This window comes from Pelodiscus sinensis, chromosome 4, assembly GCF_049634645.1.
Source record: "Pelodiscus sinensis isolate JC-2024 chromosome 4, ASM4963464v1, whole genome shotgun sequence".
In the NCBI taxonomy this organism is placed as follows: domain Eukaryota; kingdom Metazoa; phylum Chordata; order Testudines; family Trionychidae; genus Pelodiscus; species Pelodiscus sinensis.
In genome coordinates this window covers 118,198,881-118,221,066 of record NC_134714.1, presented here as the reverse complement: position 1 = coordinate 118,221,066, position 22,186 = coordinate 118,198,881, and the positions used below count along the sequence as shown (strand labels likewise).

General features: G+C 42.2%; 1 protein-coding gene across 1 annotated transcript in view; it reads left to right on the top strand.

Annotated features, from left to right (window-relative positions):
* Positions 1-22,186, top strand: part of MUC5AC (mucin 5AC, oligomeric mucus/gel-forming) — a 70,263-nt gene that overhangs the window by 11,233 nt on the left and 36,844 nt on the right. Inside the window, exons 7-24 of the mRNA XM_075928213.1 lie at positions 1,342-1,451; positions 1,709-1,925; positions 2,734-2,859; positions 4,526-4,643; positions 5,232-5,370; positions 9,540-9,650; positions 10,707-10,776; positions 11,851-11,988; positions 12,577-12,741; positions 15,242-15,336; positions 16,883-17,009; positions 17,658-17,907; positions 18,489-18,538; positions 19,959-20,059; positions 20,205-20,356; positions 21,323-21,461; positions 21,566-21,679; positions 21,935-22,114. Coding sequence (XP_075784328.1) covers positions 1,342-1,451; positions 1,709-1,925; positions 2,734-2,859; positions 4,526-4,643; positions 5,232-5,370; positions 9,540-9,650; positions 10,707-10,776; positions 11,851-11,988; positions 12,577-12,741; positions 15,242-15,336; positions 16,883-17,009; positions 17,658-17,907; positions 18,489-18,538; positions 19,959-20,059; positions 20,205-20,356; positions 21,323-21,461; positions 21,566-21,679; positions 21,935-22,114 — 2,402 coding nt within the window. The remainder of the gene's footprint in view (positions 1-1,341; positions 1,452-1,708; positions 1,926-2,733; positions 2,860-4,525; positions 4,644-5,231; positions 5,371-9,539; positions 9,651-10,706; positions 10,777-11,850; positions 11,989-12,576; positions 12,742-15,241; positions 15,337-16,882; positions 17,010-17,657; positions 17,908-18,488; positions 18,539-19,958; positions 20,060-20,204; positions 20,357-21,322; positions 21,462-21,565; positions 21,680-21,934; positions 22,115-22,186) is intronic.

The following is a 22,186-nucleotide window of genomic DNA, read 5'->3' as shown; positions in this document are numbered from 1 at the left end:
GGTTGCCATTTTAGAAATTGACTAGTCCAAAGTAACTGCCCATGTCTACACGTGGCAGTGAAACAGATTCCAGTTTAAAGCCCTAAATTGAATTAGGTGGTATTCCTCCTGCAATGAGGTTTACCACCTAATTCGAATTAAGGGCTTTAAATAGGAATTCCGTTTCACTGCCACATGTACACGTGGGCAGTTACTTCGGCCTAGTCAATTTCTAAAATGGAGACCGGCCGGGAACATGCAAATCAAGCATGGGATATTTAAATCCTGAGCGTAATTTGAAATTTCGGTCTCATTAGCCTCCCTAGATCGATCTAGTGAGCTAGTGTAGACGTACCATTAAGGAATCCATCTTCAGATATAGATGTCACCTCTCCAAGCTTTTAAATGGGAACGCCAATATATGGAGATTAAATTAAGAACTCTCTATCCTTTTCTTCTTCTTTCAAACAAGATGTGCCCTGCATTTGCCCTTTTCCAGTCTTCTGAAATCCAGAATGGTATTTCCTTCATAGACAATAGGCACTGATCCACAGATAAATTGTGATACTCTACTGACATTTAATATTAAACTACACCAATGTTTAATATTGGCATGGACTATTTTCATGTCATTTGAACTAATATTTTTATGGTTGGCCTAGGGATAAATCTGTCACAGGTGACTTCCTATTTTTTTTTTATATATTTCAACATCAAACTTGAGACAGCTGTTCACACTATCTTCATCACTCTTCATTTTTGCTATCTTGGGCTGTGTCTAGACTACATGCCTCTGTCGTCAGAGGCATGTAGATTAGACACATAGGCAAAGTCAAATGAAGCCGCGATTTAAATGACCGCGGCTTCATTTAAATTTACATGGCTGCCGTGCTGAGCCGACAAACAGCTGATCAGCTGTTTGTCCGCTCAGCGCGCTAGTCTGGACGCTCCCCTGCCGACATGAAAGCCCTTTGTCGGCAGCCCCGTTATTCCTCGTGGGATGAGGTTTACCGGGGCTGCCGACAAAGGGCTTTGATGTCGGCAGGGGAGCGTCCAGACTAGCGCGCTGAGCGGACAAACAGCTGATCAGCTGTTTGTCGGCTCAGCGCAGCAGCCATGTAAATTTAAATGAAGCCGCGATCATTTAAATCGCAGCTTCATTTGACTTTGCCAAACAAACAAATCTACATGGCTCCGTCGACGGAGCCATGTAGTTTAGACGTACCCCTTGTGATTACCACTACAAATCTCATCAATGTCATTGTTATGAGTACACCAACCTCCACCCAAAATGAATCCTGCCTTTCATTTTCAAAGCCAATAAAAACACCAGAATAATTTGTAAAAACCTGTTTATTGCAGACATCAAACTGACAGAACTGCAGTTTGGGAATATGCAGAAGATGGATGGACCCACAGAACAATGCGAGGACCCTATGCCTTCCTCTCCCACAAAATGCTCTAATGAATTAGTAAGGATCTTTTCTGGAGTGGTTTTTTTTCCCACTGATATGTATGTGCTTCCTCCTATCATTAAATTAAAAGTGCTTCCTTCCATATCATTCAATTAATAGTTGGGAAATTTGGAAGAGAAGGAAAGCATAACACAAATCAAAATGAGGTCAACGGCATGTCTTGAAGTGAAACACTTTGAAATATCTCAATAAAAAAATAGCTCTTTGGCTTTCTCTAATCTCTATAGCTTTAACACTGCTATTTTCCCTTCCAGAGCGATATCTGCCAGACCGTATTGACTGGTGAAGCATTTGTGAACTGCAATGCCTTGGTTGAAGTTCAAGACTATATTAACTCTTGCGTAGAAGACTTGTGCCGCTGTGAAGAGTCTCTGACTGACTTCTGCATTTGTAACACCTTTGCTGAATACTCTCGGCAGTGTTCCCATGCTGGCGGGCAACCTCTGAACTGGAGAACTGAAGGACTGTGCAGTAAGTGTCTCAAGAAGAGGCTTTGTTCTGTGCTTGCCACCAGGCCCCGCCACACAGGAGAGCAAAGGGGGCAACTGACCAGGGCCTGGGGACTCCAGCCACTGCCGTGATAGCTCTGTCTGCTCTGGGGGAAAGCATCTCTTGAGTCTTGATGCTTTTGATATGCCCCATGCAGGTTCTGGAGCTAGATTACTAGGCCCTGAAACCTGCATGGGGCATATCGAAAATGTCTTTCAATCAGACACTGCTTTCAATCAGATGTTGCTGCAGCTTTTCTCCCACAGCAGGTGGGCTTGACCTGGGAAAGGATAGGTTGGTGCAATGCGGCTGCCCTGGGGTTCATCCAAGCAAATGGGGGAAGGAGCTGGGCTGGCTGAGGGCTCTTCTGGTAGAGGACGGGGGTACTTGGGGATTCTCCAGGCAGGATGGAGCTTGTGACCCCAGTTGAAGGAGGGGGGCAGACAGCCCATTGATTTCTGCCCTGGGGCCCAGAAATGCTGACATTGGGCCTGCGTGCAACAAATTCCAAACTTTGGAAATGTATTCCTATGCAGACGTCCATCAAGAGGCCTAAGCAGCTCATTTTCACAAAGTCAGTGTTAACCTAAGTGCCTCGGGGCCTTACAAGAATTAAAAGGTTTAAACATTTTCCAGTGACTGGGGATTCCAGGATTCCCTGCAGGAGTCAATAACAAATTACCAGTATTAACACATCTCCAAAGAATTCATCATCAGACACAGATGCCACCTCGCCACGGTTTAAAGGAGGATTCACTCAAGAACTCTCTGTCCTTTTCCCTACTTTCAGACAAGACGTGCCCTTACAACATGCAGCACATGGAATGTGGCTCTCCCTGCGCCAACACCTGCACCAACCCGGAAAGGTCAGAGCTCTGTGAAGATCACTGTACCGATGGCTGCGTCTGCCCCCCAGGCAAGTTTACATTCATCCCTTTCTCATATTCAAAAGCATCAGCACACGTATCTGTATACGTAGAGCAGCTCTCCTAGGTGACTTGGTACGTTTTAGTGCTTGTTCCACAGCTACAGTAAGAGCTATTTTCCTTCCTTGATACATGTGCTTCCTTCTATCCATGGTAATGGAAATACCCATGACAGGGGTTTACTCAGGACATGCGTCCAATGTGCCACAAAGTGACTGAAATGAGTATGTGACAGCATCCTAGAGATGGAGCTCTCTAAACCTGGCAACTTCCTTAGCCACTGTTAGCAATAAGCCGACTATATTTAATCACCTTCTACCCACAGAAATGTTTCCTGACATTAACAACTGATTCTGTGCAGCGCTGACTGTTCTCATCTCTCTCTGTAAACACTGGGGCTACGTCTACACTGGCCCCTTTTCCGGAAGGGGCATGTTAATTTCAGCTATCGTAGTAGGGAAATCCGCGGGGGATTTAAATATCCCCCGCGGCATTTAAATAAAAATGTCCGCCGCTTTTTTCCGGCTTTTAGAAAAGCCGGAAAAGAGCGTCTACACTGGCCCCGATCCTCCGGAAAAAGCGCCCTTTTCCGGAGGCTCTTATTCCTACTTCGAAGTAGGAATAAGAGCCTCCGGAAAAGGGCGCTTTTTCCGGAGGATCGGGGCCAGTGTAGACGCTCTTTTCCGGCTTTTCTAAAAGCCGGAAAAAAGCGGCGGACATTTTTATTTAAATGCCGCGGGGGATATTTAAATCCCCCGCGGATTTCCCTACTACGATAGCTGAAATTAACATGCCCCTTCCGGAAAAGGGGCCAGTGTAGACGTAGCCTGGGAGTTGGGAGCACTCATCAGTTTATAAGAACAGCTATTTTCAGGAATTATACATAATAAACAGACATTCATCTGTAAGTGTAGGTACAGTAGCTGACAACGTTCCCTCTATTTTTTATTTGTGTACAGAATAAATTTTGTTATATGCACCACGCCATGTGCAGATGTGCACCACCAATAGAAAACCATGCTGCTGTTTGTGTGAGGCTGTGGGTGCCCTGCTAATAAGCTAGGTGGCATTTGACTCTCCTGGGCAGCCACCCAATTGCTCAGCTTATAGGGAACATTCATAACTGCCTGTTATTTTCATGAAAACTAAGTTCTGGTGCTAAGGATTTTTGCTGACTAGAGTGAATTTATCTTTCTCAGCTAATTTCCCATCACTGCTCTTTGGCCCATGTTGCACTCCCTTGTGTCCTTATCTCTTATCAGAATAAATTAACTATCCTCCCTGAAGCTACTATGTGCTGTAGGGTGTGTATTGTTTACACCTCAAATAGGTCCCAATGAAAATGTACAGATGTTTGAGCTATTACATCCTGCTGCTCTGTCATCTTCTAATTCAAATCAACGAGGCCCATCTCACAAAGGCACCTACCAGAGAATTATAGAGCAAAGAAGTTCTAGGATTTTAGCCAGTTCTTAATTGGCTACACATCCACAGCAGTCAGTGGATAGCAGTGTCCAACAATGCTTGGTTTTTCCATTTCATCTGTAATAAAAAAGAAACACAAAATGTTTTAGGATGCTTTCCACAGGTGTGCTCCAAAACAACTCCTGGAATGCATAACAGAGTGAATTACTACATACTGGTTTCTTCCTTTAGGAACCGTATTTGATGACATTAACAGCTCAGGCTGCATTCCTCTTATTGAGTGCCCCTGTACCTACAAAGGTGAAACATACAGTCCAGGAGCTTCTTTTGCATCCCAGTGCACTTCATGGTAATCTACTACTTTTTTCAAATCCTTTCCCTTTGTATGCATTACCTAATCCTTGTTGTCAGTGGGGAAGAAATCACCGATTGTATAGGATGTGGGAATCAATATATTAGTCTGAAACTTAAAATCCTCGGTAAATTTTTTTTTCTCCTTGGTGTCTTTCTGTGCAGGAGAACAAAAACTTGAATAAGACAAAAGTTACCTCATTTTCAAACCCAGGAGGATCAAATCCTGTCTCTGGATGCTCAAATCAGCCCTGAGTAACATAAACCCACTGGGGACTCCAGCCTGAAATATGAATATTCTAGATATGATCCATTTTGGTATTGAATAGAATTGCTTCCACTTTCACAAGGGTTGCATTGATTTAGAGATTTGCAATGAATAGCTTTAGATTGAAACTAAATTATCATGAAGACAGAAATGCTTTCCCCTTATTCATTCTGAGTTGTTAGTGCAATATCAGTTAATCTACTTGCAGAGATCAAAAGCAGAGGAGGAAATGAAGTGGCCATCGGTCCCCATTTTCTAATATTTTCCTTAGGCTTGTGTCACTCAAGCTTAACAAATATCTCTCATCTTTTGTTTCAGTACCTGTACTGGAGGCCAGTGGACTTGTGTCAGCCTTTCGTGCCCTGGCACTTGCTCCATTGAAGGTGGTTCCCACATTTCCACATTTGACGAGAAACATTATTCCTTCTTTGGAGATTGCAGCTATATCCTGACAAAGGTAAATGAAATTGGGCATTCACTGCAATGCAAGATAGTATTTGAAAGATTCTTACTTAGTGCTACTGGAAGTCTCAACATGGGGCTTGATCCAAACACCAATGAAATTAATAGGTTTCTTGCCATTGCCTTCAAGGGGCTTTAGAATAGCCCCCCAAAAATGAATTCAAACACTTACTTGGGAAGTTGGACACCCAGTTTGCCTTTCTTGATTAAATGTGCTTCGTATCAGAAGCCTCGTGCAGAGCTCTAGTGCAACTTTACCAGTGTCTACTCAGCCAAACCGCTATTTCAAAATTAAATCGAAATAGGGGAGGGCTTATTTTGAAATTGGTAAACCTCATTCCATGAAGAATAGCACAAATTTCAAAACTGCTATTTCGAAATAAGCGTTGCCCTGGTGGCCATTCTGGGCACAACCAAGAAAACTCCTCTCCCTCCCCCGCTCCCCAGAGCCTTTAAAGGGGTACACTCTGGCCACAGTGCCTGTGCCAGTTCCAAGCCTGCCAGCCCAGAGCCAGCAGTCACTGCCCCTGACCCAGTGGCCCCAGCATGATCCAGGCAGCCAGTGCCAGCCAGCCCTCCACCGCTCCCCAGGACTAGTCTGCCAGCTCCCAGGAGCCTGCCAGGGGCTGGAAAAGGCAGGTGCCTGCCTGGTCCAGTGCAGAGATCAGAGACCTAATTCAGGTTTGGGGGGGATGCCTCCAATGTCCATGATCTCTCCACTAAATGGAGGAATGCAACTGTCTCCAGGCGGATGGCTGCCAGCCTCGCCACCAAAGGCCACATGTGAACCCAGGAGCAGGTTCACCTGAAAATAAAGGAGCTGTGACAGGCGTATGCCAGGGCCACAGAAGGCAGCTCCCAATCAGGGGCTGACCCAAACCCCTACCTCTATTTTGATGCCATGGACCGCATCTTTGGGGGCACTATGATCCATGCCACACAAGTGGTCCTTGACCCTGGGGGAGAGCTTGCTGTCTCCTGCTGCTCCAGCCCCTGCTGCCTCCTCAGCTACCACACCTCCTCCCACTCCTTCTCCCCTTTCTGCTTCTTCCTCCACACACCCCCAGAGACACTGAGGCCCCCACACCAATGGTGCTGGGAGACAGTTGGGCCAGCGAGACTCTCAACGCTGAGCCCTGAGCTTCTCCTTCCCCTTCCTCTCCTTGCTTCCCCCTGGCAGCTCCCTCCTCCCAGGTTTCCCCCTCCCCTCTCCCACCTTCTTTCCCCAGTCTCACTTCAGTTTCATTCCCCTCCCCACCCCAGTTTTGTTCAATAAAGAGGCTTTGTTGTAATGAACACGTGTTTTTTATTGTTCAGCAGGAAGGGGGGTTAGGAAGAGGTAAGTGGAAGGATGTGAGGGAGGAATGAGGCACAAGCCCCCAGTGGGGCACACCAGGGAAACTGTTACTGCCTGCAGAACAGGCTCGCAGCAACACGTCCAGGAGAAGCACCACAGTGCCCAGGGGCAGCTCCAACTCCATGCTGCAGAGTGCTGAGGTGTCCTGAGTGAGGGTAACCAAGCACGCAAAGAAAAAAATGCTTTGCTGTCCCTCAGTGAGGTAGGCAAGCAAGTAGGGAAACCTTAGAACCAGCTGTCCAGGGGAGTCCCTTTAAGCACAGGTCTCAGATAGCCTCAGGCAGCAGCCACACAAGGTAATTCCTGACCTGATACCCTGCCAGAACTGATTCGGGCTGGCCTTAAATGCGATTCAGCATCCTATCAGTGTGGATGCGCTATTTCAAAACAGCAAAACACTATTTTGAAATGCATTTTGTGTTTAGACATGTAATTTCAAAATAAGGTATTTCAAAATGATGCTGTAGTATAGACATACCCTCAGTGACTTATATATAGAAACTTTGGTTAAAAAAAGTAATAACATTTAATATTAAAAATAAAAAAACAGCCACAAAAAGTTATCTTTCCTCATCTAACAGCTGTGTGCTAGAAATCCTTTTCATCAGCTACAATCACCTCATTTTCAATGAGGTCAGGTTAAATTTTAACTGAAAAGAGAATGCCACAAAATATCTTCTGCTAATCTAGGAATGTCTGAACATTAACACCCCTGAAATCTCCCCCGGGTATGTCAAGTATTTAATGCCATGGTCATCTGAAACTCTTCATTGTGTTGCATGTGTATACACCAGGGGTATGTCTACACTACAAAGTTAGTTCGAACTAACGGACGTTAGTTCGAACTAACTTTAATAGGTGCTACACTAGCGCTCCGCTAGTTCGAATTTGAATCGAACTAGCGGAGCGCTTAGTTCGAACTAGGTAAACCTCATTTTACGAGGACTAACGCCTAGTTCGAACTAGCTAGTTCGAACTAAGGGCTGTGTAGCCCTTTAGTTCGAACTAGTGGGAGGCTAGCCCTCCCCAGGTTTCCCTGGTGGCCACTCTGGCCAACACCAGGGAAACTCTATGCCCCCCTCCCGGCCCCGGACCCCTTAAAGGGGCACGGGCTGGCTACGGTGCCCGTGCCAGGTGCTAGCCTGCCAGCACCCAGCTAGCAGACCCTGCACCTGGCACGGCACAGAGCCACCCACCCGATGCCCCCCAGCCCACCCCCTCTTGCCGGGACCAGGCTGGCGGCTCCCGGGAGCTTGCCCTGGACCGCAAGAGGCGGGCACCTTCCTGGGCTAGTGCGGACATCATGGACCTCGTCCACGATCTCCGCACTAGGCACAGGAAAGTGGCCGTCTAGGGCAGGAGAGCTGCCAGCCTGGCCACCCAGGACCAGGTGTGCATGAAAATCAAGGGGGTCCACTGAGACCCCCGACACTGAGCCCTGAGCTTACAATGGCCGTACTGGGTCAGACCAAAGGTCCATCTAGCCCAGTAGCCTGTCTGCCGACAGCAGCCAACCCTAGGGACCCTGGAGGGGATGGACCGAAGACAATGACCAAGCCATTTGTCTCGTGCCATCCCTCTCCAGCCTTCCACAAACTTTGGGCAGGGACACCACTCCTACCCTCTGGCTAATAGGACTCCATGGACCCAACCTCCATGACTTTATCTCACTTCCCTTTAAACTCTGTTCTAGTTCTAGCCTTCACAGCCTCCTGCAGCAAGGAGTTCCACAGGTTAACTATTTGCTTTGTCAAGAACAACAACTTTCTCTTACTAGTTTCAAGCCTGCTACCCATTCCTTTCCTTTGGTGTCCTCTAGTCCTTCTTTATGGGAACTCAGGAAGAACTTTTCTGTATGCACCCTCTCCACCCAACCCCTGCTTTTAGAGACCTCTATCCTCTCCCCCCTCCGTCTCCTCTTTTCTAAGCTGAACAGTCCCAGTCTCTGTAGCCTTTCTTCATCTGGGACCTGTTCCCAACCCCTGATCATGTTAGTTGCCCTCCCCTCTCCCAGCCTTTCTCTTCCCCTCTCCCACCTCCTTTTCCCAGTCTCCCCCAGTTTTTTTCAATAAAGACAGAGTCAATGTTGGAAGAAACGTTAGCTTTATTTTGTACATCAATAAGAAGGGGGGCTAGGGAAGGGTAAGTGGAAGGAGGTGAGGGAGGAATGGGGTACGAGCCCCCGATGGGGAGGACTGGGCTGGCTCTGAGGGCTTCTGGGGGTGGAAGCTCTCCTGCAGCCCCCCAATTACTCCCTCTCCCCAGATGGCAGCCTGCGGCAAGTGCAGCCGGGCTGATGGCCGAGTGGTGTGATGTGCCCAGTGTGGGCACTCAGGGCACTCCAAGCCAGAACTTCTTTGCAAGCGGGGCACCCCTTAGAACTGTGTGTCCGGGGTGGGGGTCGGGACCCTTTAAGCGCAGCCCTCGGCTAGCCTGAGACAGCATCTCCATGCTCTAAGTCCTCCTTTTATGCCCTGCCGGCACTGCTTCCGGCCATCCTTAAGCCCTGTTCAGAGTCCACTCAATGTGGACTTACTAGTTCGAACTAGCAAAACGCTAGTTCGAACTAGTTTTTAGTTCTAGATGCGTTAGTTCGAACTAGCTTAGTTCGAATTAACTAATTCGAACTAAGTTAGTTCGAACTAGCGCTGTAGTGTAGACGTACCCCAGCTTACTTTGGTCAATATCAACAGATATGTATATGAGAGAATAACGAAGAAAAGGAATGAACAAAATTTACTATGACCAGAATGCTATTTGACACTGGTCCCTTTTTACATTATGGGTTTTGTTTTTATTTTTTTCAGCTCTGTGACAGCAATGCCTTCACAGTTCTAGGAGAAGTACGCAAATGTGGCCTAACTGACACCGAAACATGCCTGAAAGGTGTAGCCATCAGCATAAGTGGAGGACAAACTGTAAGTAGTAAAAACAGATACCCAACCTTTTGCTTTCATGTTTTTAAAACTGAGGGTTGTTGGGTAGGTTGGTGAGAGGGGGGTGTGCTGTGCTTAAACTAATATACAATTTTAGTCATCAGTAGCTTGCAAGAAGTGTTTATCCATCATCAACTAAATTCACCCCGACTTCTACTCCTGAAGAATTGTGCTCAGCCTTAGATCGTATCAATAATATTTTGAACATAGATGCCCTTGAATTCAAATCCTGTGCTCATGAATGTACACATGTAGGCTACGTCTAGACTGGCCCCTATTACGAAATAGCCATGCTAATTTCCAACTTTGGAATAGGGAAATCCATGGGGGATTTAAATATCCCCCGCGGGATTTAAATAAACGTGTCCGCCGCTTTTTTTCCGGCTTGGGGAAAAGCCGGAAAAAAGCGTCTAGACTGGCGTGATCCTCTGGAATAAAGCCCTTTTCCGGAGGATCTCTTGAAAGTAGGAATAAGAGATCCTCCGGAAAAGGGCTTTATTCCAGAGGATCGTGCCAGTCTAGACGCTTTTTGCCGGCTTTTCCCCAAGCCGGAAAAAAAGCGGCGGACATGTTTATTTAAATCCCGCGGTGGATATTTAAATCCCCCGCGGATTTCCCTATTCCAAAGTTGGAAATTAGCATGGCTATTTCGTAATAGGGACCAGTCTAGATGTAGCCGTATTGTTTGTGATGGATACATACACACACATAAAAGCACACATAGGAAGTCAATTGATTTTTTAATCAAATAAGGTATAGCTTTGATCAAGCAAAAAGAAACCATAGTGCAGATAATGGAAGTCAAGATATTGGTAGTTGTCTGATGTTTACATTTTATACAGTTTTCTAAATAATTGTTAGTTATCAAGCTTATAGAAAATAGGATAGTAATAAAAACATTATTGTGTTGAAAATGGATTATCACTATATCCAACATCTGACTTTTTCTTCATCCTGAGCAATACTTGATATGAAATATCTGAAAAGCTTTGTACTATCCCTAAGCCTGCCTACCAATTGTCTTTTTCTTCTTTCCAGATTGTTGTGATCAAACCTTCTGGCAGTGTGTTTGTGAATACAATGTATACACAGCTGCCCCTCTCTGCAGGTATGTTTTCTTAGGAGATAAGTGTAGGATTTATGGACTTTAACATGGGTGGATTAATGCTTTGCTGCCACTCTCAGTTACATTCTGCTCAAAGGCCAGGTCTACGCTAATGGGGAAAGTTGACTTATGATACGCAAACTCCAGCTATGTTAATTACGTAGCTGAAGTATCTTAAATTGCATTTTGGTGCCATTCATAGAGCGGGAGGCCAACAGGAGCACATGCTCCCATCAACTTCCCTTAATCCTCCCGAGGAGCTGGACTAGCACTGCCAAGGGGAGCGCCCCTTCAGTTTGAATCAGTGGGCCTTCACTAGACCCGCTAATTCAAACTCCAGAAGATCGACTACTGTGGAGTCGATCTTCTCCATAGTATAGAAAAGCCCTAAGTTACCCTGTAGCAAACTCATATTTTTAAAATAATTAGTGTTGCTCATTCCACATCTTTGAGTTTTATGATAATCAGAGAGTACCTCTTCAATTTGCTGATACCACATCACTCTGATATTTCCAGGATCAAGTACTATCGCAGAAGCAAAATACATATTTGTGGTGTACACAGGGACCAAAAAAACTGGTCTACAATTTACTGAGCCATTAAGTGGCCCAGTGCTTCTTCTGCCTGTTTTCATGAAGATTATTCAGCATTAAAGGCATTCATGCTATCGAGAATTCCTTCGTTTTCCTCACATTTACAGAGTATAGCTACCATACACGTATCAAATATTTCCATATGGGAGGGAAGGGAAATTTGGAAAAAATCCTGTTAGGTAATTCTCACAGAGCAAAAGTCCTTTTTCTGCTGGACACAGAAATTCATGTTCATCCTCTTGTTCCAAAGAAATTTCCGGATTGGATGAGTGCTCTGCATGCCTGCTGCCAAGAGTAGCCGTAGACTAACTTTGCAACAGATTTTAGATCCAGTTCAAATTAACTCTCCCTTTTTTCCCTGAGGGATAAAATCATACTTCTTGTAGCAGCAGCTTGGCATAAAGAGAATCTTTGTAAATATAGGACAGTTGTTGCAATTTTTGATCACTTACAAAAACATGCTCCTTTTGTCATTTGTCCGTAGGCAATGTCACCATCTTCCGGCCTTCCTCCTTCTTCATCATTGTACAAACAAACTTTGGTGTTCAGCTTGTGATCCAGCTTTTACCCATCATGCAACTTGTTATTAACCTAGACCCATCCTACAAAGGGCAGACATGTGGTAAGTGGACTTATGAGATCTAATGTCTTTCCTACTGTGAAATAGTATTATGTGAGGGCCTATTATAAGGGTTCAACAGCATCGTACATAGTTTTGCTTCACACAGACTAAAAGAACCTGTGCCTCTTAGCGCTGAAGACACAGAGCCTTGGACTCTGAAATAGAAGGAGTACACAAACAGCTTACATGGGTGGGAGACAATCAGAGAGTAAGATTGTGCTCAGGAAGGAAAGCACTGCTGAGCTTTTATAAGATTAAGGGCAAGAATACAATTTTTACTTTTATGTTATGCTTACTTTGGTCAAATAAAAGTATAGACATTTTTCAGGCTGAGAAGTCAAAAGCATAGCCTATCAGTGGGTCTTGAAGTGTTTTGTAGGGTCCCTAAAATAGAGATAGGAAAAGTAGCCAGAATTGTCCAATATTCACAGGCAACTGTTCTTAGAGGTAGCTTTAAGAAGTAACGTCAACCTGGAGACATGGGTCTTTAACGAGGTGTGTAACTTGGAAGGCGCAGGTTCTGACCCTCATATGTTGAAATGACCTTTGATCTAGTATGAGATTCAAAATCCTTTGTTTGCCACTAAGGTCTCTGTGGAAACTTCAACAGTATCCAGGCAGATGACTTCAAAGCCACAAGTGGTGTAGTGGAAGGAACAGCAGCCGCCTTTGCCAACACCTGGAAAACCCAAGCTGATTGTCCTAATGTAAAAAACATCTTTGAGAACCCATGTTCCCTCAGCATTGAAAATGGTATGTTTGATATAATATTTTTCTTCTCTAATTAGAAATACAAACAAAACTGACAAAAATATGTAATAGAAACAAATTCAGATTCTAAATTCCATGTGACACATAGACGGTTTTAGAAATTAAATCTTAGAAGATTAGCTTGAAAAACAAGGCAATTATTTAACTTCAAGAAATATTAACAGGATGCTATGATTCATTTTAACTCATCCAATCTCACTCATCCACTTGCAGTCAGACATGACTTAGGTTTTCTCCTAATAAATAATAATACTTATGACTAATAGAGCATTGTACAATCTCACAGTATTCCTGTGAGTTAAGAAGTTTGGTTTTAATATTCCCATTTTGCATATGGAAAAAGTGAGGCACCGAAGAGGTTATCATTCCATTCTGTAAGATGATGAGTTACATCTAAGAGACATGGTGCGCTCAGAATTTTGCATATTTGGACAAAGTGAGTCATAAATCATACCTAGAATTTGTTGGTTCATGATTCTCTTTCTTTTTTGCTAATAAAGTACATACATGCTTTGAGTCCACAAGCCACTCTGCCTCTAATATGGACTGAGATACTGGTAATCCATAGTGAGGATCTCTTTTTTCAAAACATAATCTCAGGCTTTCACAGCTTAATTTAAAAAAAACTAAAAAACAACAATGGCTCTGTAGTATCTTTTGGTATGACTATATTATGGGACAAGGTTGAATTTTTAAGATACACAACTTCAGCTACGTTAATTGCATAGTTGAAGTCGAAGTACCTTAACTTGATTTTTGGTACAATCCATTCTGCAGGAAGTCAAAAGGAAAACACTCTGCCTTTGGTTACTCCTCATGAAAACAGGACTACTGGCATTGACGGGAGAGCCCCTCTCCATTTGAATTAGCTGTCTTAATTAGACCCACTAATTCAACCCCGGAAGATTGACAGCGGCAGCTTTGATCTTCTTTGTAGTATAGATGTACCTTCAGAAACTAACCAAAAATATAGATAGATAGTAACATGAACTTTCATGGGCACAACCTACTTCTTCAGATGACAAACTGAAGAAGTGGATTTTGTCTATGAAAGCTCATGATATTAATTATATATTTTTGGTTAGTCTCTAAGGGTATGTCTACACTGCCACCCTAGTTCGAACTAGGGTGGCTAATGTAGGCATACGAAGTTGCAAATGAAGCCCGGGATTTAAATATCCCAGGCTTCATTTGCATCTTGCCAGGCACCGCCATTTTTAAATCCTCCTTAGTGCGGCCTCCGTGCCAGCGGCTACATGCAGCACGGAGTAGGTAGTTCGAATTAGGCTCTCTAATTCGAACTACCATTACTCCTCGAGGTGTACCAGTAGTTCGAATTAGAGAGCCTAATTCGAACTACCTACTCTGTGCCGGGTGTAGCCGCGGGCATGGAGTCCGCACTAAGGGGGATTTAAAAATGGTGGCTCCCGGCAAGATGCAAATGAAGCCCGGGATATTTAAATCCCGGGCTTCATTTGCAACTTCGAATGCCTACATTAGCCACCCTAGTTCAAACTAGGGTGGCAGTGTAGACATACCCTAAGGGTGCATCTACACAGCACCATTATTTCAGAATAAATGACATTATTTTGAAATAACAATGCAAGTGTCTACACAGCAATTCCGTCATTTCAAAATAATTTTGAAATAATGGATAGCTTATTCCAATTTCTGTAAATTTCATTCTACGAAAAATAATGCCTATTCTGAAATAGCTGTAGTGCGGATGCTCCACTGCCGCTATTTTGAAATAGCTTCTCCCCGGAGCCATTCAAAAAAATTACTTTGTAGTAGCTCCTGGGGCTCTCAATCGAGTTAGCGCTTCCACATCAGGGGAAACTACCTCAGACTAATTTTGAGGTTTCCTTGTAGGGTAGACACGCTATTTCAAAATAAGCTACTTTGGAGTATGTCTTCTGGAATTATTTATTTTGAAATAAGCATGCAGTGTAGATGTACCCTAAGGTGCTATAGGACCTTTGTTGTTTTTTAAAGTTTTTTTTTAATCCCTCTGACAGCTTAATCAAAGCCAGACACTTTGGTTTAGCTTCAGTCAGTTTATGACATGTTCATATTTCTGTACAAAAGAGAAAGGGCAGTTTTTTGTGTCTGAAGAAATACAGAGCCAAATTCTACTCTCCATTATGCTTCTGAAAGTCCACTGAACACAAAGTGCTTTGAAGTAGGAATAAGAGATCCTCCGGAATAGGGCTTTATTCCGGAGGATCGGGCCAGTCTAGACGCTTTTTTCCGGCTTTTCCCCAAGCCGGAAAAAAAGCGGCGGCCATGTTTATTTAAATCCTGCGGGGGATATTTAAATCCCCCGCGGATTTCCCTATTCCCACTTTCAAAATTAGCATGCCGCTTCCGAAGAAGGGGCCAGTGTAGACGTAGCCAATGAGATTACAGGGATGTAAGTGAAAAGAGAATTTAATCCCATAATATGAAACATGAATTAATCTCATTTTCTGTTTTTTTACAGAAAAATATGCTCAGCACTGGTGTAGATTGCTGACTAATCCTCAAGGCCCTTTTGCTGAATGCCATTCGACAGTGGATCCAGATATTTACCACACGGTACTTTGCTAGTTATTTCTTTCACTTTTATAATAGCACCAATAAGAGTCTGATCCCTGATACCAAATGCCAAGAAAACCAGGAATCAGACAAGGAGGAGCTGGTTTAAACACCAGGTTGGTTTCTGACAGGTTCATCAAGCTATAATAATGTTTAATTATAATTTGATTTCATGTAATCTGCTCCTTCTCCACGTAGGTTAACTTGTTTCACTTTGTATACAATTCTGCATTGGTTGTAAACATCTGATATAAATAGTAAAATTATTTTTTCCCCTCAAATAAAAAAAATACATAAAAAATACAGCTACAGTCATCTATTTAACTTCCTTGTAAAGGATTGCATCCTTTTTGCAGGTACTCAGAATAATTTTCCCTTGCAGGGAAGTAATCGAGATTTGCATGTTATACGCACTGGCTGCGTCTAGACTGGCAAGTTTTTCCGCAAAAGCAAAAACTTGCCAGCTGTCTACACTGGCCACTTGATTTTGTGCAAAAGCACTGACATTCTACTGTCTGAAATCAGTGCTTCTTGTGCAAATGCTTTGACTTTCCCCTTCGGGCAAAAGCCCTTTTCCGGAAATGTTTTTGCACAAGAGGGCCAGTGTAGACAGCTAAAAACTGTTTTGCGCAAAAAAGCCCCGATGGCGAAAATGGTGATCGGGGCTTTCTTGTGCAAAACCACGTCTAGATTGGTACGGACGCTTTTCCACAAAAAGTGCTTTTGCGGAAAAGCGTCTGTGCCAATCTAGATGCTCTTTTCCGCAAATTCTTTTAATGGAAAAACTTTTCCGTTAAAAACATTTGCGGAAAATCATGCCAGTCTAGACGTAGCAGCTGTGTCTAGACTGGCAAGTTTTTCCGCAAAATCATCTGCTTTTGTGGAAAAACTTGCCAGCTGTCTACACTGGCCACTTGAATTCCGCAAAAGCACTGACAATCTCAATGTAAGATTGTCAGTGCTTTTGCGGAAATACTATGCTGCTCCCATTTGGGCAGAGAGTTGTTTTCCGCAAAAAAGCCCCGATCGTGAAAATGGCGATCAGGGCTTTTTTTGCGGAAAAGTGCATCTAGATTGGCCACGGACGCTTTTCCGCAAAAAGTGCTTTTGCGGAAAAGCGTCCTGTCAATCTAGACACGCTTTTCCGAAAATGCTTTTAACGGAAAACTTTTCCATTAAAAGCATTTCCGGAAAATCATGCCAGTTTAGACGTAGCCAGCCACTCTGAAATACCTATGACTACAGAGAAGAACTAGTTACATTTTATATAGATAAAAATGCACAGATATCAATGTACCAGTCTCAACTACACTGACAGAAACTCAGATTAAACCAATTGACATACTTCATATCTATATCGGGGTAAATCAGAGCACAAATTTGGTCCAATAAATTTCAAGGTGAGTACTACAAAGCAGAATTTGGCTCTATAATCCATTATAAGACTAAATTTAGCTAGTGATTTTGGCATGTGAATGTAAAAGCTTAAAGGGAAATTTCTTTGAGCAGTTCAATAGTTACTAATGAGTTTTATATGTATTCCTAGAACTGTCTGTTTGACACCTGTAACTGTGAAAAGAGTGAAGATTGTATGTGCGCTGCCCTGTCTAGCTACGTCAGAGCCTGTGCTGCCAAAGGAGTCCTTTTGAAGGAATGGAGGACCAATGTCTGCAGTAAGTTGTTAAACCATTTACTGGTAAAAATGATCAACCAGTGGGTACTTTATATCTGTTTCCAAGAAATCCAGGGCTCAACCAGTCATATCTTAAACAAAAGTTTGATGATGTAGAAACAATTCCTCAATAGAATCTAAGGTGTATGAATAATGGGGGAATGTAATGAGCAATAAGTAGGAAGTTACTTAAAGAAGATGATTCTTGAGAATTATGACTACAATGCATGAGTCATAAGGACATATAAGTGAGCATAAGGCTTTTTCTGTGGGTTTAATATAAACTAGGATGCTTCCAGTTTCATTTCTTTAATCTGCTGATGGTGGAAGGAGGAAAATAAACAAACAAACAAAAATAAACTAGACACTTAAATATGAGTTTAATTCTCTTGTTTAAATTGGAGGAACCTTGTTGTTAGCAAGGAGATTCTCTAGTTTAACTGAGATAGTAAATTAGGGGATATTTTTAGTAGAAATACAAAAGCCATGTAAATTACATTGCTGTTGACTTCAGTACAGAGTTTAGTCCATTGCACGTTAATCTATGTATGGTCAGCATCTGTTTTATTGTTTACCGTATATTCAAAATATGGCATTGATAGTGATAATTAAATAAGATATGTAACTTACTTTATTTTATTCTCTCAAGCCATAACTTCATGCCCCAAATCCCTGACATACAGCTACGCTGTTGATTCCTGCCAACCCACTTGCCGGTCTTTGAGTGAGCCAGATGTCACCTGCAACATCAAATTCTCTCCAGTTGATGGCTGCACTTGTGCAAACGGAACTTACCTGGACGAACATGGGAAATGTGTTCCTGCTACCAGCTGTCCTTGTTATTATAAAGGATCCATGTTACCTTCTGGGGAGGTTGTTCACGACAACGGTGTCATATGGTAAGAGGTTCTTTAATAAAACATGGGGCTGTATACCGGCAATCATGGAATCATGTACATCTTATGGAATCTAGTCAACTCAAATGTGTTTTTCTCCCTCTAAGAATTTTCCATTTGAAAACCACAAATACTCTTCAGTTTTTAGGATTGTCTCTGTTTAGAAGTTTTTCTTTAATCCAATCAACTAACTTCTCCCTGAATTTAAACGGTTTTTTTCAGGTTTAAAAAAAACAGTCTACCAGTTTGATATCCCCTGTATTGAAAAATGAAGAATGCTGCTGAAACCAATAATATTATGGGAGAACCTTTTTAAGAGTAATAATCGTATGTAGACAAATTGACTGGGTGGCGCTGGTTTAGCATGAGGCACAAGTGTATTTGCTTTCTGGACAATTACAGCAAAAATTGTATGCAAACAGTATATGCAGTTCTGTTGAAAGGATGTCTATCTCTGTCCAAAAGGTGGCATTTCAGTATTCCAAATTCCATAGGAAAGACTGGATGCATGGCAAGGTAGAAGTTGTTCTCCAAATAGCTAATTACAATTTTAAACAAACATAATTCTCTTCTCTTTCCAACAGCTCTTGCACACATGGAAAGCTGGACTGCATGAGAGTAAAACCAGAGCCAGGTATAACCCCTTTAAGTTTTATTTTCATTCCCACACACACTTTTCAGCGAACTCTGTTTTATTACAGTGATGAAGACGGGAAACATCTGAAACCTAGCAGGGAAATTAACTGATGAGAAACTATTTGCATAGCAGCTTTGTAGTATTGAGGATGTAATTCTTGAAATGCAAAGCATATATTTTGGCATAGTGGAAACAAAATATGACAATAAATAAACAATCTAATTCCAAGCAAGATAAGATCAGGTCATAGTGTAACATAAAAAAGAACACAGCCACAAGACAGTATAAAATAACCACTGAATTTCCTAAAAAGTAAAAATTACTTGAAGCCAGTAACTTGAGAAATGTAAGATGAAGAACATCCTTTGTCAATTGTGCTCCAAAAGGCAAATTTCCATAGGACTTATTAAAAATGAAAGTCAACAAAAGGAAGCCAAAAATAAATAAAAACAATACAACTCTTAATACAGTAACAAAAATCGGTTTATTTTCTGAACAAAGAAATGATGATAAGATGTAATTCTTAGTAACTGAAAGGTGGTTCAAAGTACTTATCTCATATGTCACCAAGTACCCAGTAAAACCTAAAATATAACATACCACAGACTCCATTCTCCATTCAGCAGAAGAAAAAACATTAATGATCTCTCAGGTGCCAATGGCTTGCGCCAACCAATTTTTTTACATGACATTAATAACCAGGATCTGGCCACACTTCTAGCTCATATGTTTAATAGTACAGCTATTATCAGGTGGTAATTCAAGATATGGCACTCAACCCTACAATGGTACTTGCACAATATTTCAGTCGGAGTTTTAATTAAATAAAGACTGCAGGATTTGGCTCCAGTTATCATATCTGTTCTTGCAGAGGTGGTAATTAAATATGCAAATGACCAGTTCTGTAACTAACTGGCCATTTGTGCATGGCATCGCATAGAATGCGAAAACTCTGCATATGCTATACTAAAATGTGACCCATTAATTATAGTACAATTACAAGAGGATAAACTGAATTGCAAGATATTATATAAAGATTAACATGGATTTTTTAGTCAAAGTAATGCGTAAATTAGCTGCAAATGTTCTTTGCCAACAATTCACACTAACAAAGAATTGTATTCAAAGTTTACCACCAAAGAAAATGAGCTCCTATATCTGAGGTCATTCATCATTCTAAACCAATCCTTATGCTCAGCTATACTGGTACAATGATTTCATCAGTGAGTTAAAACACGTTACAGAGCAAATCAAGGTTATTTACCAGTAACGGCAGTGTTCATGTTAGATTGTGTTCCTTGGCTTTACTCTTAAATCAAGACGCTTCTCAGACCTGTTCATGGCAATAATCGCCATAGCAATAACTGATAACTCTGTGTTTGATCGCAACTATCATATGGGGTTCTGTCTCTTGCAGTCTGTGCAGCGCCAATGGTGTACTTTGACTGCAGCAATGTCACTGCAGGCACAGTTGGATCTGAGTGCCAGAAGAGCTGTCAGACACTTGACATGGGATGCGTAAGTGCCAATTCCTTATGCCCACTTGACAACATTTTTGTGTCCTCACCAAAATTAAATCTCACACACACTGTGCTGTGGAGCAGAAGGATTCTTTTTCACTGACATGATCTCACAAAGGGTGTTTTCACTCTGGTTCTTACAGTACAGCACACAGTGTGTCTCTGGCTGCATTTGCCCTAATGATCTAGTGTCAGACGGCAAAAGGGGTTGTATAGCTGTGGAGGACTGTCCGTGTGTTCACAATGAGGCCTCCTACAAACCAGGAGAAACAATCAAAGTCAACTGTAATACCTGGTATGTATACGTTGAATAGTATGGTTTTCACAGTCCTAATAGTTACATGTCCATTTCATTACACTAGAAGAGAATCTCATTTTGCTGTAACAGAATTGAGACTTACAGCACTCACTTGCATGGAGCTTATATTCCATCCAATAGAAGGTGATGATAAATATGCAAGTGGCCTGTACACTGAAATCTGGTTGGTAATCGGGTTCTTCAGTGTAAGAGGGTTGGTAGTTAGTTCAGCATTAGAATCTAATGCCGAAATCCAATATTCATCATAAAAAATAGGCTCTCTTCATTCTTTTAGAAGCCAAACAGGGACAGTAAGGCTATGTCTAGACTGCACAGCTTTTCTGGTATACCAAGAACACATCCCTTTAACAAAAAATGTCGGAAAAGCAGACACAGTTTTTTTGGCATCCCTGTAAACTTTGTTTTACAAGGAAGAAGGGATGGTCTGAAAGACGGGTTTTTTTCTGAAATTTGGCCCCACATAGATGGGCCAAATTTCAGAAAAGCCTCTTTCAGAAGTAAATCAGAAAAAGATACGCAATTTGTGTACCACAAATTGTGTTTCTTTTTCTGATTTATCTTTGTAGTGTAGGCATAGCCTAAATGTTTAGGACAATAATGGGCTTTACATACCCTCATCTCCTTTAAAGATGCATGGGGAAAGTTTATGCCCATTCAGTCTATGTGCAGTCCCTAAATGGTGCATCCATTTAAAAAAATTCTTAGAGGTTTTTGAAATACCCAGAGTTTTTTAAATTGTTCTCAATCATATTACCCATTTCATCGTAATATAAATTAATCTTTGGAAATTATGTGCTGTTACATTAATGTTTAGCAGGAGTAAGCCCTATTTCCCAGGAGAATAGGTTTAATCCTGAATCAAATTTACATCTGGCTAGGTGATGAGAAATGAATACATTGAAGTACATTTTGTTATATTTGGAACTTTTTTCTCCCTCCTAGCACATGTAAAAACAGAATGTGGCAATGTACCAATGAACCTTGTCTGGCAACCTGCTCTGTTTATGGAGATGGTCATTACATTACTTTTGATGGCAAACGCTACAGCTTTAGTGGAGATTGTGAATACACCCTGGTCCAGGTACTAAGCTGCTTTCCTAGGATTATTATACCTCTAAAAGTATCTTGTGTTCCTGTATGTGGTGACCTTACATTACTAACACCAACTACCATTCCTCTTCTCAGGATTACTGTGGTAAAAACAGTACCAGCTTTGGAAACTTCCGAGTTATTACTGAGAATATCCCCTGTGGAACCACTGGGACCACCTGCTCAAAGGCCATTAAAGTCTTCGTAGAAGTAAGTACCTTCTTTGATAAACAGTTGGGAAAAACCTGTGTACCTGGTCTCTGGTATGAGTAGGATGCACAACTGTCTGCCCAACGTAGATCACATTATAAAAATAACCAATTGAACAAGATAAGCTTTCCCAGACTTCCAAATTTAATGCCAGCATTTGTGTCTTATCTATAGAAGAAATGACGTAGATTGAATTATGTGTATATTAAATCTGTTGGCTTTTTTACTGACTTGTGACTTTTCTTTCACTTTTAGAACTATGAACTGATACTCAGCGATGGAAAGTTTGAAGTGATAGAGAAGGTCCATGGAGGGCAAGTGCCATACAAGATCCGTTACATGGGCATCTACATGGTCTTTGACATCGATACTGGGTTGATTCTCATGTGGGATAAGAAAACCAGCATCTTCATCAAGCTCAGCCCAAATTTTAAGGTGAGTTTTAGAAGCTGTGTGACTAGGATCAACTCTTATGGATACACTTTGGTGTTAGCTTTAGAAGGAGCA